The sequence below is a fragment of the Vipera berus genome, assembly GCF_964194415.1.
Source record: "Vipera berus genome assembly, chromosome: 2".
NCBI lineage: Eukaryota > Metazoa > Chordata > Lepidosauria > Squamata > Viperidae > Vipera > Vipera berus.
Window position 1 is genome coordinate 167,920,021 of NC_138203.1, and position 15,113 is coordinate 167,935,133.

The 15,113-nt window shown below is 41.8% G+C and overlaps 2 protein-coding genes across 2 annotated transcripts in view; one reads left to right on the forward strand and one right to left on the reverse strand.

The window, feature by feature from the left end:
- The window catches only part of XYLT2 (xylosyltransferase 2), a 47,490-nt gene extending 44,455 nt beyond the window's left edge, over window positions 1–3,035 (reverse strand). The window contains exon 1 of the mRNA XM_081321626.1: window positions 2,894–3,035. Coding sequence (XP_081177752.1) covers window positions 2,894–3,034 — 141 coding nt within the window. The 5' untranslated portion in view covers window position 3,035. The remainder of the gene's footprint in view (window positions 1–2,893) is intronic.
- A 2,654-nt stretch (window positions 3,036–5,689) lies between these two features.
- The window catches only part of HEATR9 (HEAT repeat containing 9), a gene marked incomplete at both ends in the record, with an annotated part of 41,555 nt that continues 32,131 nt past the window's right edge, over window positions 5,690–15,113 (forward strand). Inside the window, one exon of the mRNA XM_081319001.1 lies at window positions 5,690–5,728. Within this exon, the coding sequence (XP_081175127.1) occupies window positions 5,690–5,728 (39 nt within the window). The remainder of the gene's footprint in view (window positions 5,729–15,113) is intronic.

Genomic DNA, 15,113 nt, shown 5'->3' on the forward strand with positions numbered 1-15,113 from the left:
AGCTTTTGCTCTCCAGATGTGCTAGACTTCAACTCTCATAATCCCCAGTGACTGCCCCACTGACACGCAATTTGTAGTAAAAACATATGGAGAGCGCCAGGTAGGGCAAAGCTGCTAATGCAACAGAGGGTACCAGTTATGTGGATTACTACCCGACTGCATCCACATAACTGGTGGCTGTCACAATGGCAGAACTTCTTGTCCGGAAGTTTGATTTCTATGGCTTCTTCAGTTGCATTTAATTTTAATTAAGAAGCAATATTTGTTCCTTCTTCTTATATGGCAGTTTTAATTTAACTGCCAAGCAATACTTTGTGCTTCTGAAAGTCACAGAATCTGAAGACAAGTATATGAAGTCCTCAACGTACAGCCGTTCCTTTAGCAACTGCTCAAAGTTACAAAGGCAATGAAAAAAGTGACTTGCAACTAGCCCTCGCACTTATGACCATTGCAGCATCCCCACTGTTACGGGAAGAAAATTTGGGTGCTTGGCAACTGGCATGTATTTAAAACTGTTGCAGCATCAGTGTGTGTGTGTGTGTGTGTGTGTGTGTGTGTGTGTGTGTGAGAGAGAGAGAGAGAGAGAGAGAGAGAGAGAGAGAGAGAGAGAGAGAGAGATGATGGCTATTTACGACTGGTCGTAAATCAAGATTATCTCCAGCAGAAAAGTACTCAACTATGATAAGGGGTTTGGAGACTTTTCCTTTGTTTTTTAGAGGATGCGTTCTTAAGTCACCCATAACTTTTGATTTTCCAAACAGAAAAGCCAAACACAAATCTCTTCATAATTAGTCTGTCACATGTGACGGCAAAAGCATATTAACAATTCTTATAGTAGGCCTTATAAGAAGGATCAAGCCCATCTCAAACAACCACGCTATTTTATATACCTGGAAAAACAGTACATGTATCTCACCATATAACTCGAATATTCCGCAACCAATACAGCTTTGAAAAAGCTGCACTACTATATTAAAATCAGGGGAGAAAATGCAAAAATCTGAAGAACACAAATTAGGAACGAATATTGGAGAACTTCACAGCAACAAGTAATTCAAATTCTTCAGGTGCTTGAATGTCTTTACCAGGATTAAACTCGTCATAACTACTTTATTTTAATTATACACACACACATGCACACAGACACACATCTGTTCAACTTAAGGCACGTTGAAAATTATGGAATGACTTAGCGTGACCCAATTTCCAAATTCTCATATGTAACAAAATGAACATTTCTAAGTTATTCCAAGTTGATGCTTCTCAATTCACGTCCAAGGATATTTCCCGTCCCCACAAATATTTATTAACTCAATGAAAGAAACAAAAAAATGGCATGCATTATTACTATTTTTGCTTTACTTCTTCAATAAACTTGAGGTGGCTATGTTGACCTTTGCTGTGAATTTTTCAATGTACTTTCAGAACTCTGAATGCAAGTATATATATCCTGAATGTGACTGAAAGAAAATGCCAAACCAACTTTAGTTTGAAACTCGGTGAAGAACAAAAAACATGCTAATGTAGATAGAACCAGGCACAATAATTTATCGAGGGCCTAGCATGAATTACACCTGTTTTGCTTTTCTCCTCCTTGAAATATTTCCCTGTCTGGGCTACTATATTTCTACATGGTGAATAGTAGGGCTTAAGCTGTTAGTCTCTGTCCTGAAGCTCTGGATACTCCCCCTCCCTCCCCCATGCAGGCCCTGTTCTCTGTCAGTAGTTTGATTACTGTCTAGATAGAAGATCCAGCAGCAGCTCACCTCCTGGGGTGAGATTATTTTTGCCATGCCCAGTGGAAATAACCAAGCCGAAAAAAATTCTTTGTATGCTACAGAGTGACAAAAATAAAATCCATATATAGATATAGCTCATAATATAGTAGCATCACAGAGCAACTCAGAGCAATTTTAACATGCAACACAGTCTTGAAGTAGAGGATTTATCTGTCAATTTTTCCGATATTTTCCATTTTTCCTGTACTGTATTTAATGATGATTTAACACCACTTAACATCCCTTTATTCCCTCCGGCTGCAACACCATCTCACATTCCATCCACCCTTCTGCATTTCGTCTTCATAATCCATTTTTCTTAATTGCAGAAGGATCCATAGGGAAATCTGCAAACTGCTCGGTATTATTACATGCCTCTAGATCGCCACACCAAGTTTTCTCGGAGGGCGTACAAAGAAGCGCGGTCTCCCATCCGCAAGACCAAGCCAACGTCTCGGTTGCATTCATTCCAGGCTCCAATTACAGTAACTTCACGAGACTCTGAGGTTTTGGGAAACAGCTCCCAGTCCTCCTTCAGAGAAACAGCTACGGTACGCGAATCCTCGCCGCTCTGTCCTTCTTCTTTTTCCAAAGGCCAATTCCAAGATTCAGCCCTGCTTTTGCCACACGAATTATCCACTCCTAAAACTATATGGATTCTCCCCCCACCCCATCCCCGTTATCCTATCTCGATCGTCCGGGCGGCCCTTGCTTTTCGGTCCCTCTCCCACTTCCCCAGTGCAATTCCCCGTGGCAAAGTACTCCGCTCCCGTCCATCACCTCTACCCCGCTCGGTTCTTCACGCACTAGTGACGCCTGACCCGAAGGCATCAACACCCGCACGCCTCCGAGAGCGGACGGACGCCTTTCCACTCCAGAGAGCACCATTTACCCGTACATCAGGGCTGACCGCTGCGCCGCCGCTAGGTCTCCCGCTCTCCCAGCCCCAGACGGGAAAGTCCATCGGCAGCTTTTGGCACCGATCCCGCCCCGACCCTCCAGCGCCCACTTTTCCCCGGCGCCAGCCTTCTTCCCTTCTCCGGGAGATAGTAGCTCTCCCGCGCGATGCAAATCCCCGCAGGTTCCCGCTTCTGCTTTCTGCCTTTCCCCCTCACCTTTCCCCGATCGTCCTCCTCCAGGCTGCTGAAACTCCACACCACCAGGCCCTGGATGAGCAGGATGGCCAGCGCCGTGGCGATCGCCAGCTTGTACCGGCGAACCAGCTTCTGCACCCGGACGCTCGCCACCATCTTCATTCCAGGCGGCGGGCAAAGGGGGGAGGGCGTGGGAGGAGAGCAAGGAAGAGCCCGGCGAAGAAGGCGGCAGAGTTGAGAAACCCTGCAGACCGCGGGCGCGAGCACGCACAGCGCGGACACACGCGCGCCCGCGCGCGGGCGGGGAGGGGGAAGGGGCGGGGCCGGGGAAGGCAACCCGGATCGCTGAGAACCGTTGCCGAGAAGGCGAGGCGGGCGTTTCGGCCAGCTTTGTAAATCCCAGGATGGGAAAGAGGGAGGGAGGGAGGGAGGGCGAGAGACGGACTGACGGGGACCGAGGCATCCCGGAGAAGAAAAGAACTCGCTGCTTGAACGTCTGACGAGCCTCCCACCCACCTCCTTTATTTTATTTATTTATTTATTTATTTATTTATTTTAATTCCATTTATATCCCGCCCTTCTCCGAAGACTCAGGGCGGCTTACAAGCTTTATCCTTGCCAATAGGGCTCGTCAAGGCTACAAGACAGCCGCGTTTGCCTGAGGGGGGGGGGCTCTTCGCCTTTCTCCCCTTTCAAGTGCAAAGTACATTCACACACACCCCTCTGGCTGGCGCTTCGTGCCCGGCCATAGGTCGCCCACCTCCCGCAGCAGCCCTTTCTGTACGACGTGAGGTGGGTACGGGGAGGGATTGAAAGGGAATCAGCGACGGGGACAACATTGGAGGCAAGGATGAAAAACTACGAAACGGGCATTTGTATGAGTGGAGGATAACTTTTGTTCCGGCTGAATCGGGACGGTGGAGGGGGAAATCCTTTGGGTGACCTTGGCGGGAACTCTTTCACGGCTTTAATCTACATCAGGGGTCTTCAAACTTGGCCCTTTTATGACTTGTGGACTTCAACTCCCAGAATTCCTCAGCCAGCGTATGCTGGCTGAGGAATTCTGGGAGTTGAAGTCCACAAGTCATAAAAGGGCCAAGTTTGAAGACCCCTGATCTACATGAATGAGACAGATCTGTAACATGCCGTTCTGAGATCTTTTGAAGAAAAAGGAAGAACGGAAATATAATATTAAAGGAAGGGGGCACTTTTTAAAAACACGCATGCGCCTTTTTTTTTTAAAAAAAAAAAGTTATAAAGCTGTTTGGACCGATATATTTTCTTTTTTGTTGGTTGTTTTGACCATGCGAGTTCCAAACTGCTCCCAGACACGCTACGTGAGTACAACATGTACAAAAGAGTTCTGATGTTACTCATCTATGGACTTGTTTGTGGAAAGGTCGATATGGTGTGATTCAGGGATCTAGTGCTGCAAGATAGTTAATGTTCTCTGCCATTGTTACAAGGTGGTTGTTCTTTGTATTCCAGAGTTGCAAGATGGGCTTATCCACCTCCTAGCTATTTATTTTTGTTGGATGTATAAAAGAACACACTGAACATGCACTTAAAAACATCTAGGCTTGTACTCAGACAACAGTCTCCCTCAATAACGTTGGATCATCTTCAGTATGAGTGAGTGTGGAATTTGCTCATTGTTCCAATTCCTGGAAGCTTGACATTTAGACAAACCAGTCATCAATTGCCACATAGAAATAAATCATATTTACGCACCATTCAAAAGAGACAATACAAAAGATAAGAAAAAGAGCAGAACACATCTCCAGCAGCCAACACCCAGATAAGTAGGGATTAACACCAAGCAAACAATAAAAAAGCAGAAAACTATATCCTAACCAAGGAACTACCGAGGAGAAAACCATACCCATACTAAAACTGGTAGGGCAAGCTACTATATATAAACGGAGCAAACTCCAAACTCAGCTTGCACTGATGTTAATACCTAATTAGGTAATCAAATATCTGCAAGCCAATGACCAAACTCGGAAAACACCAAGGACCCCACAGTTAAACCCTGAGCTATAAATAACTACTCTTCTATTGGAACTTTGTATGTCACTCAGTCCTACCTGCAGCTCACAGAAACATTTGCCTTTTAATAAAATACCTAGATTTCTTTTGATTTTTTTTTGCCACCATGGATTTGACACCACTCTCCTACAAAATCAGTATTTTAGCTTAATTATGAAAACAAAAATGGAAGGAAGAGAATGGGGACAGAGCAAACAGCATGTCAACTGCTTTGCATTCTGGAGGAGACAGGATTCAAATCGGGAGTGTCAAGGCCCCTACAAGGTTTTGTGTAACCCGTGAAGGGCCTTATTCCAAAAATGACAGGGACCAGAGCCTTTAGGGAAAGAGTTTCAGGAGTTTCCTAGGGTGAAATTGGTGCCTTTTTATTTATATATTCCATTTTTATAGCTGCTCATCTTAATCTAATGGACTCTTTCATTGCTGGCAAAAGCTAAGGCATTCCTCTTGCCCTGTAAAATTTCCCCAAACTCCAATATTAACAGGAAAACTGGCAGGCCACATTTTTGCACTTCATTTCTAGTAGCATCATAAATAACTTCTTATAAACATATTGATTTTTATTTAATTATTACCTGTGAACCTTCTGATTCTTTTGCCTCCAAGGATTTTATTGGATCGCACACAATTAAAAGCAAAGCCAAACAAGATAATTAAATCCAGAAACATTAAAACATAGTTTAAACAGTTAAAAGCTACAATAACAAAAAGGGGAGAGTGCATTCTAAACTACTCACTATCCAACCATGTAACAGGCTTCATACTTCCATGGTATCTCTAGGCCTGATGGTAGAACCAAATATTACGGTAAGTACTTCCCAGAAGGCTAATGGAGTTGGAGCCAATCTCACTTTGTGGAGAATGATGTCCCAGAGGGTAAGTGCCATTGCAGAAAAGGCTCCTCTCCTGATCCAGCCAAACTAAGGTCCTTGATTAATGGAACCCACAACATGCTCCTTGTGCCAGACCTCCTGGGATCTGACCACTGTTGTCTCTGCTCTTAGTCACTGACATACTCCTTCGGGAGAGGGGCGGTATATAAATCTAATATAAATAAATAAATAAATTATGCTGTGCAATGATCTAGGTTGTAATTCTCTTTTTTCCCCCCTAAACTTAGATGATTAATTCCTGATCGGATAGATATCTATGTAGCTTCCTCTACTATGTATTAATTTCATCATGCAGAAGTGTTTGCTAGAACTTCATGATATATTTGCAATAGAAGTATAATTTATGCCAACTGTCCTTAACCAGTTACATGCATATCCATTGTGCTATTTATTTTTGGAGTATGCAGTGTTGTAAAGAGAACAGAAAAAGTGTAAGAAAAAAGTCATAAAGAAATTACAGGAAATAAAAGGAAGACCACTTACACTGGTTTGCAGGAACACTATTGCCTTTCTGTGTCTTTTGAATCTTGCAAACCATATTTGTTTCCACCAATTCATACATTACATTTTTTTCCAGACTTCTCATCTCTCTTTCTGTCAGCCCTTCAAATAAGCTAGGTCAAAAAACAGACAGTTCAGGATATATCAGCAATGCTACTTGATTGTTACCAGTAGCAATAACAATACTTGATAGTTGTAGGATACAGTCATATAACCTTGAAAGCCTGTCAAGGTGTCTCTCTGTCCCGTCTTATACTAAATAAAGTTAATATGAGGTTATTTGGAGTTTATCTTTCTCCCATTTTTTTCTATCTCTGTGTTACAGTATCTCTTGTCCAAGTTCCTCCTCAAAGGTTTACTCCTCCCTTCCCTCCTAAATGGCTGCCTCAAACTTTCCCAAAGATGAATGCTTAATTGAGCAACACGCAGGAGGAAAAAAAATCTAACACAAATTTTTGGATTGACTGGTTATCTATTTCTTCAAACACAAGAAGATGCTAGTTATGTTCTAGCAATAACTTTCTGAGGCTTCCAGAAAGAACAATGATAGTCCTTTGCTTTTCTCGTTTGGATTTATCACTTTCGTTTTAAAAGGGCCAAATTTGGTATATGTCTACCAGAAGGAGGGGTTGGAGGATCTGGCTTTGTGTACATACAGCTTTCCCTTCTTGAAATGAGTGTACTATAGGAGAGGAAGGAATGTACATTTTGTCCGAGCTTGTCTAAAATGAAAGCTACATCTACAGCAACTATACACTATTCTTCTACCAGAAATTAAAGGTACATTTTAAGGAAGTTGGCCAAGACAGGGGTCCCCAATCCCCAGTCCATGGACTGATACCAGACTGTGGCATGCCAGCAACCGGTCCGCACAAACAAGCAAAGCCCCATCCGTGGGATGGAGGCAGCACACAAAACCACGCCCCCTCCAGTCCATGGAAAAACTTTTCTCCATGGAACTGGTCCCTGGTGCCCCAAAAGGTGGGGACTTCTGGGCTAAGACATTCATATACCCATACAAGCTAAATAAATAAATCAAGCAAGCAAGCAATCTGCAGGATAGGAAAGGAAAAGGATCTGAAAATCTAAAAAGTTCTGATCACAAGATCCCCAGAGCTTCATGGTTTCTTGTATTTGCCTACCAAATGAGATCCTAGGGCTTCTGCAATGCATACTTGCTGTGACAGATTTCTCTTTTCTTAAAATCTCCTGGCTTTGCTGTACCCTTGGACAAGGAGAATTGTATGTGCAGATCTTCTTTGGGCTTTAAATTTTGTCTGACAAAGTTAAACTGGATTCCATCTTGATTTACACACCATTGTGGCAGCACTACTGAAGGAAACTGGTTTGTCTTTTAGGAATTCCAGTGGAAGCAAATCTCAGAAATAGCTGCTGAATAAACTACAGGTCTAAGATGCAGTTAAGTATCAGGTGATAATGTGTCACAGGATGTTGGCTACTGATGTTGGCCCAATCAAGCTATAAATGCATGTTTGAAGTTTACCACTTCAGATGCCAGGCAGAGGCTCATATTATTTAATTGCTCCTCACACAAAATTGTGTACACAAAGTGGGTATTTGACAGGGAGAAAAGATACCTTAAAACTTTCCCATCAAATTTCATACAACTGCACCCTTTCTTTAATGAAACAACGTTCAATCGCATCAGCTTGTCCTGCAGATTAAAGGTCTATCTGTTACAGACACAAGCTCCACATGTCATGAGAATAGACTCTAGACATTTGAATAGGTTTTGTAAAGTTGCAGACCAAATGGATATACTTGTGGGAACTGGATAAAAACACCTAATCTGAAACTGTGTCTTCTTAAATGAATGCCATTAATGTGCAAATTGTAAGCCTTCTTACAAATGACACATTATGAACTGAGAACTCAATAATTAATTAATTATACTTTGTGAATTAATGAACTGTGGATTATGAATTAATAAGGTTATTTAATGTCAGTCACAGTTCACTAAGTTTTTCAGAGGAAATGATCTTTTAAGAGCTCTCTGAGGAAATGAGTGCTCACTTCTGACCAATAATATTGAAATATTCTGTTGAATTCAATGTTTTGATGGTAATTCAGGTCATTATATAGGATTTGCTATTATTTGGATTCAGGTCCCTGACACTTTTTTTTTTTACCAAAATTTCAAGGCACAGAGGAAGAATTCAGGAATAAGACACTAGCTGCAAATACTGTAGAGACGGAAGAGATGATGATACTAAGATCTGAATCAGGAAATCTGTAACTCAGTGTTGTCATGTGCCATAAATTATCTGAATGCACTTATTTTCTTCCAGATAAATAATATAAAATCATAGACTAAGTTACATGCTTTGTGTAATTCAGACCTACTTACAACATTATTGCAAGGTTACAGAATTGCTTCAAAGACTCACAACATAATACAAGTGATAATCATCATGACAATTGAAGGCCACAATCCAGCATGGAAAACATGGGCTGAATTCTTCCACTATTGTTTTATGAAAAAAGTCTAAATTTATGTTTTTCAATGTAAATTTTGAGCATCAAGAATCTCAGAAATTTTCCTCAAATTTCTGCCCTTCAAATGTGTGTGGGAGAATGGGAAATCTATCTGAAAATGGAAGGCTGGAGTCAACCACATCAAGAAGCGTCCTGGTTGAAGAAGGTTGGCCTAGAATACAGGGGTAAGCAACCTTGGCTCTTTTATGACTTGTGGACTTCAATTCCCAGAATTCCTGAGCAAGCCAGGCTTGCTCAGGAATTCTGGGAGTTGAAGTCCACGAGTCATAAAAGAGCCAAGGCTGCCTACTCCTGGCCTAGATTGTACACCAGTGTACAAGAGTCAGTGTAACTCTTGTCCTGCAGTGAGTTGTTCTGCAGCGAGTTGGCTGTGGTGAGTTGGCTGTGATGAGTTGGCCGTGGCGAGTTGGCCGCAGCTAGCCTCTGCTCTTTGGGATGTGAATAAGCTTGTATTATGTTGAAGAACTGGGCATGGCTAGTCTAGTGAAAAGAAGGACCAGGTAGAGTACATGAAGCAGTCGCTGAAAATTTGAAGCATATGGTAGTTCAAGTGGCACACTTCAGGCAATTGAATGTTTCAAGGGCACGAAGACTGTAAGATTGATGCATTTGAATGCTTTCTCTTCTATGGTTGCAGAGGACAGGTAATGAGATGATCCCATATATATGGAACAACCTAAGCCCCTGAGGATTGGCCAACTCGAGAGGGCCAAGCACATCCTTCAGTGCGTGCTGCATAGAGACGTGTAATAGTTTTATCTCTCTGATATTGACAAGGCTGCCAGAGCATGCTGATGTGGCTGATGGATTATAATCCCTCTATAACGTGCAAAGTGCTGTAGTTTATATGGCTCATCAGAAGCTGATTAAGTACAAGCAAATTTTGTAAATTCTGAAATAACATTGAATAGATATTTACATTTTACAAATTATAACTAAATCAATACTGATTTTAATTAGCTTTAGATAAAGAGTTTATTAATGGTTATTATAACAAGTTTTAATACTATCTCAGTGTTATGCAGCGGGTTCTTCACGCAGGAAAGGAGATGAGGCAAGTGAGTTCAACAAAGCTCATGGTTTATTGCTTGCAGGATCTGAACTGAGAACTGGGCTGCAACTAGCAGCAATTTATAGCCTAGCCCCTAGGCGGCAGCCAATAGATTTAAAGCAACCATTGCCGCCTGGGGACAGCCAATAGCAGCACTGGAGACCTGGGTTAGCTGCTCCAGCTAACCGCGTGGTATTACAATTGAGCCCAATACATAACACTCAGCTTGTATTTTATTGCTTGCATTAGCATCAGTATAAAACTTGCAACTGTAATGTTTACAGTGTTATGGTAGTAATATTAAATTTCAGTTGCTGAAATGGTTGCTCTTGTTCTGTTTGTATAATTTTATGGGGTTTTTTTGCTGGTCTGTGACTGAAATAAAGATTATTATATTACTTTTAGTGTTGTCATTAAACATACACACAGAGAGACAGAAATGTTCCTTATTCCATTTTTTGACTTGGTCAATTTCTAAAGTTACATTCAGTATGGTAGAGCAGGGCTTTTCAACCAGTGGTACAGGTACCACCTCTGGTACATTGGCACCTAGCAGGTGGTACGTAACCATCCTAGAAAAGTGGTAGCGGGGGAGGGGAATGAGCTGAACCTTTGGTAGCACCGCACAAGCCTAAGCGAGAGATGGCTAGAGCAGCTGGGTTGTCAGGGCTCAGTAGAAGAGCCAGGATCAGCGCCAGGCTCCAGCTGGAGCTCGGTACTGATCTTGGCGCTTCTGCTGAGCCCAGAAGAAGTGCCAATCAGCTGGAATGTTACAGCATCTCCAGGGTCTTGTGAATGTAAATCACATGTGATTTACATGTAAATTCACATGTAAATCACATGTGATTTACATTTACATAGCAACTGATTCATATTTATGACGGTCACAGTGTCCCAGGATCATGTGAAGTGACGAAAACCTGTTGCAACCACCCAGCAGAGGGGGGGGAGAATAAAAACTAAACCCCACCCCACCCCCGCTGCCAATCCTCAACAGAAATGCTCACAACAATGAAAACCTCAGACAGGAGTAGGAGCGCCGCTGGGCAGGCAGGCACATGTCCTGCTTGGCTGTGCCTTGGGGGGGCACTTTTTCAGTGTCATTGTAACTTTGAACAGTCACTAAGTGAACTGTTGTAAGTCGAGGACTACCTGTAGTTCATCACTTTTTTCCTTTTTTTTGTGGTCATCAAGTTTTTGACACCTTGCTAGGCGACCGGTAGTACTCGGATATTGCCATATCCTAAAAGTGGCACAATGGGTGAAAAGGTTGAAAAGCCCTGTGGTAGAGGAATGAGATTTTAAAAAATGTATAGCTGTCCTTCTGGAAAAAAAATCTACCATGATTATTATTAAGAACAAATGTAAAAGTTTAAAAATGATGGGATATTAGAAACAATGTAGGAAACATAAATCAGAGGATCACAAGAAGACAACAGGAAAGTGAGTCAACAAAGATACAAGCACTGGCCAGTCCAAACAACTCCCACAGAGAACTCTCCATGTGCAGCTTTTATGCCAACGCCAGACTATATCCCTATGATGTCCTCCTTTTGGGGTAATTTAATCTATTTTTCATTTCATCTAAGAGGACTGAGGAATTACAGTACTGACAATCTGTTAGTAATGACAAATAACAAGAGATTCAAGGATGATCAAGGAACTAAAAATTAAGTCCTGTGAAATAAGATCAAAAGGGGGCGGGGTTAAAGGATGAGAAGGGATTTGATTTATGGAACTTTGTGAGATATTTTAATCAATAGGACATGGTGTCCATCTGTAGTCTTCCAGCATCAATTTCTGAAACCTACCCTTGAGAAAGATTGCAACTACCAGAATCCAGATGGATTGGTGATACATCCATATTATCCAATGGCTGATAACATCAAATACTGCAGAGATTATTTCCATCCACCAAGTCAGATGGAAATAAATTCAGATAGACAATATATAATCCAGAAATGTCTAGTTGCCATCACTTTGGGCATATGTACAATGAAAACATAGTAATAGTACTGGTTTATGACATCATTCACCCACTCCCAATTCAGGAAGGAAAAAAAATAGTACTTGAGAAACACTACACATCTGATGCGCCTTATTTTATCCAACAGTCACTGAAGTGATACCTTGAATAAAGTGAAGATTTGCAATACAAAGGCTAAGAATGGGTGGGTCAAAGATGATCCCAGAGATACCCTATGGCGCCAAACCGCCTCCAAAGTTATTATGGAGTCCCATGATAGAGACACCAGAAGATGAGGGTAAGTTAGTATTCATGCTTATGGGATCTTTTACTGTAATATGAATTGTTGCTGAGCTTATCCATTGAATAGCTATAGAATATATTTGCACATGCATATGTATTTTTCCCCTTCTTTTCAATTGTGATGGATTCTTAGAGACTGCCTGGAGAAGCCCCTGCAGGGTTGTTGTGGGGTTTTTTTTGGTACGGTGTTTCAGAAGTGACTTGCCCTTGCCTCCTTCCTAGAGCTGAGAGAAAGTGACTGGCCCAAAGTCAACCAGCCAGCTTTGTGCCTAATAAAAAAAAGGGACAGTGTAAATACATTACAGTACTGAATGTAAGGCAGTGGAGTTACGTGAGATATCTTTTCTTTTTTTAATAATAAAAAACAAATGCCAACTTCCAGTTCCTTTGTTCTTTGAGCAGCGATGGGGAGTAGGGTTCTCTCTTCGTCGTCTATTATTTTATTTTAGCCTTGAGCTAAACTATTATGGCCATCGCCTAAAGGTACCGACAACACTGTCAGCTGAACAGTTTAGTGCTATTGAACAATTCTGATAGATCTCTAGAGCATGACTCACTTTAGTGAAACAGGAGCAGAGTGGCAGCTAACCAGGCTGAGCAGGAGCTAGAGGGAAGAATTATAATGCCCGCATGAATCTGATGTGGCAATAAACATCACTCCAGTCCCAGTCACTACTAGTTACCTGAGATTGCCTTTGGCCCTAACAGGTAAGTTCAAAGCATATCACTTGGATGTTATCAGCTAAAAGTGGAAAACACCACTCAGAACCCAGAACAGGTAAACATAAACCTCTATATGTCTCTCTCATTGGCTGTGGTGAAGGGAAAGTTTTGGCAGCATAGTAGAAATAGGATGTTGTCAGGATATGCTCCTACCATAACTGAGTGTGATTTTAAAAGTATCTTCCCTATCTCTGATTTTAGGTTCTGGTGGCTGCTAATTAGATTTAACACTCTTGACTCCTGTACCTATTGGCTCAAAGATAAATTCAAAGAGATTTACAGCCAAGAACGATTTTTAATCACATGCTCAGCACTTTGGGGACCCAGCACGTTGTAGAGTAATGATTGAAATATTGAATTAGGACTAGAGATGCCCTACCATTTAGATTTTCAACCGTTATGTTTATTAATGGAGTATTTTTCAGCCTAACCAGTATGGAGTTCTTATCGAGATGAAATTAGGTAGCAGGGAGGGTGGATGACATATATCTCCTTTAGCTCTTAGAGAAAAGTTGAAATAAAAAAATAAAACAATAGTACAAAATAGAAAATAGAAATCAGAGGATTGGAGGAACAAATGCCCTGTTTTGCCTATACTGCTTAAAGACAGTATAGGCAAAACAGCACATTATATACAGTTTTGGTCCCCACGATGTAAAAAAGATGTTGAGACTCTAGAAAGAGTACAGAGAAGAGCAACAAAGATGATTAGGGGACTGGAGACTAAAACATATAGGGAACGGCTGCTGGAATTGTGTATGTCTAGTTTAACGAAGAGAAGGGTGAGGGGTGACATGATAGCAGTGTTCCAATATCTCAGGGGCTACCACAAAGAGGAGGGAGTCAAGCTATTCTCCAAAGCACCTGAAGGCAGGACATGAAGCAACGGATGGAAACTAATCAAGGAGAGAAGCAACCTAGAACTAAGGAGACATTTCCTGACAGTTAGAACAATTAATCAGTGGAACAACCTGCCTCCAGAAGTGGTGAATGCTCCAACACTGGAGGTTTTAAAGAAGAGATTGGACAACCACTTGTCTGAAATGGTATAGGGTTTCCTGCCTGAGCAGAGGGTTGGACTAGAAGACCTCGAAGGTCCCTTCCAACTCTATTGTTATTGTCATTGTTATTATATACCTTGTGGTTTGTGCCTCTTATTTTTCATGTGCTTTCTTTAGCTTTTCTTAAACTAATGAGCTTAAGAAAAGCGCGCAGATGCATTGCATTTGGTTAAAAAAAAGTTAGTTCAAATTAATGGCATTGTACTTAGTAACTAAACCAAGGCAGCATAATGATCACAGTCTCAGATTGTGACTGGGGAGACCCAGTTCAAGTCCTGCTTGCAACAGATATCCCTGGCTAGCTTTTAGGCTAATCCCTATCTCTTGCTGAGCTGTTGTTGTGGGAATGAAATGAGAGAAGAGCTCTCTATATATTCAATATGTAAACAAATGAATAAGTAGACCAATTTTTTTTTGCTAAATATGGTGGTTTCTCCATCTCCTGTGCTTCACTCTTTACAGCGGCCAGAAAGGCTCAAATCAAAACACCAAAGGACTCTTTCCACCAGGTATGTGACTTTTGCTTGTTAGTTGTGAAGTCTCCTGATACATACCACAATATATGCATGCACTTTCCACTTACGTATTTACACTTTGTACCTTATACCAAAGATGGTTTGTACTATAGGAGGACCTCGTGGTACAAATCTTTCTTCCCTACCTTACTAGATTTTCATTGTAAAATTAGAAGTAGATCCTGGGAAGGAAACAAAGAGGAGCACATTCAGTAGTGGAATTCAGCCGGTTCGCACCACTTCAGCAAAACCAGTAGCTATTTTTTTGTTGCCCAGGCCCAGGAATGGACTTCTGGAAGTGGCATCCACACAGAGAACCGGTTGTTCACATATTTGCATGCCACCACTGAGCACATTAAACATTCTGTGAAAGAAGCTGTATGATTGTACACTAATCCTACATCTGGAAGCATCCCAGGAGAAAAGTTCAGGAGTGGATCACTGCTCACTCTGCAGGACTCCTGAGTTTTGCATGAACCCAACGAATGATAGTTTAATAGGTGTGATGGAATGAAGTGAGGTGGTGGATCGCCAGGAGGGAGGGGGATGAATTGCAGAGGTATAAAAGGCAACTTAGCCCGGATATTATGTGTGAGAGAAAGAGGGGGAAGACAACACTTGCTTAACTGGAGCCCTGGCGGTGCAGTGCTTCGAATGCAGTA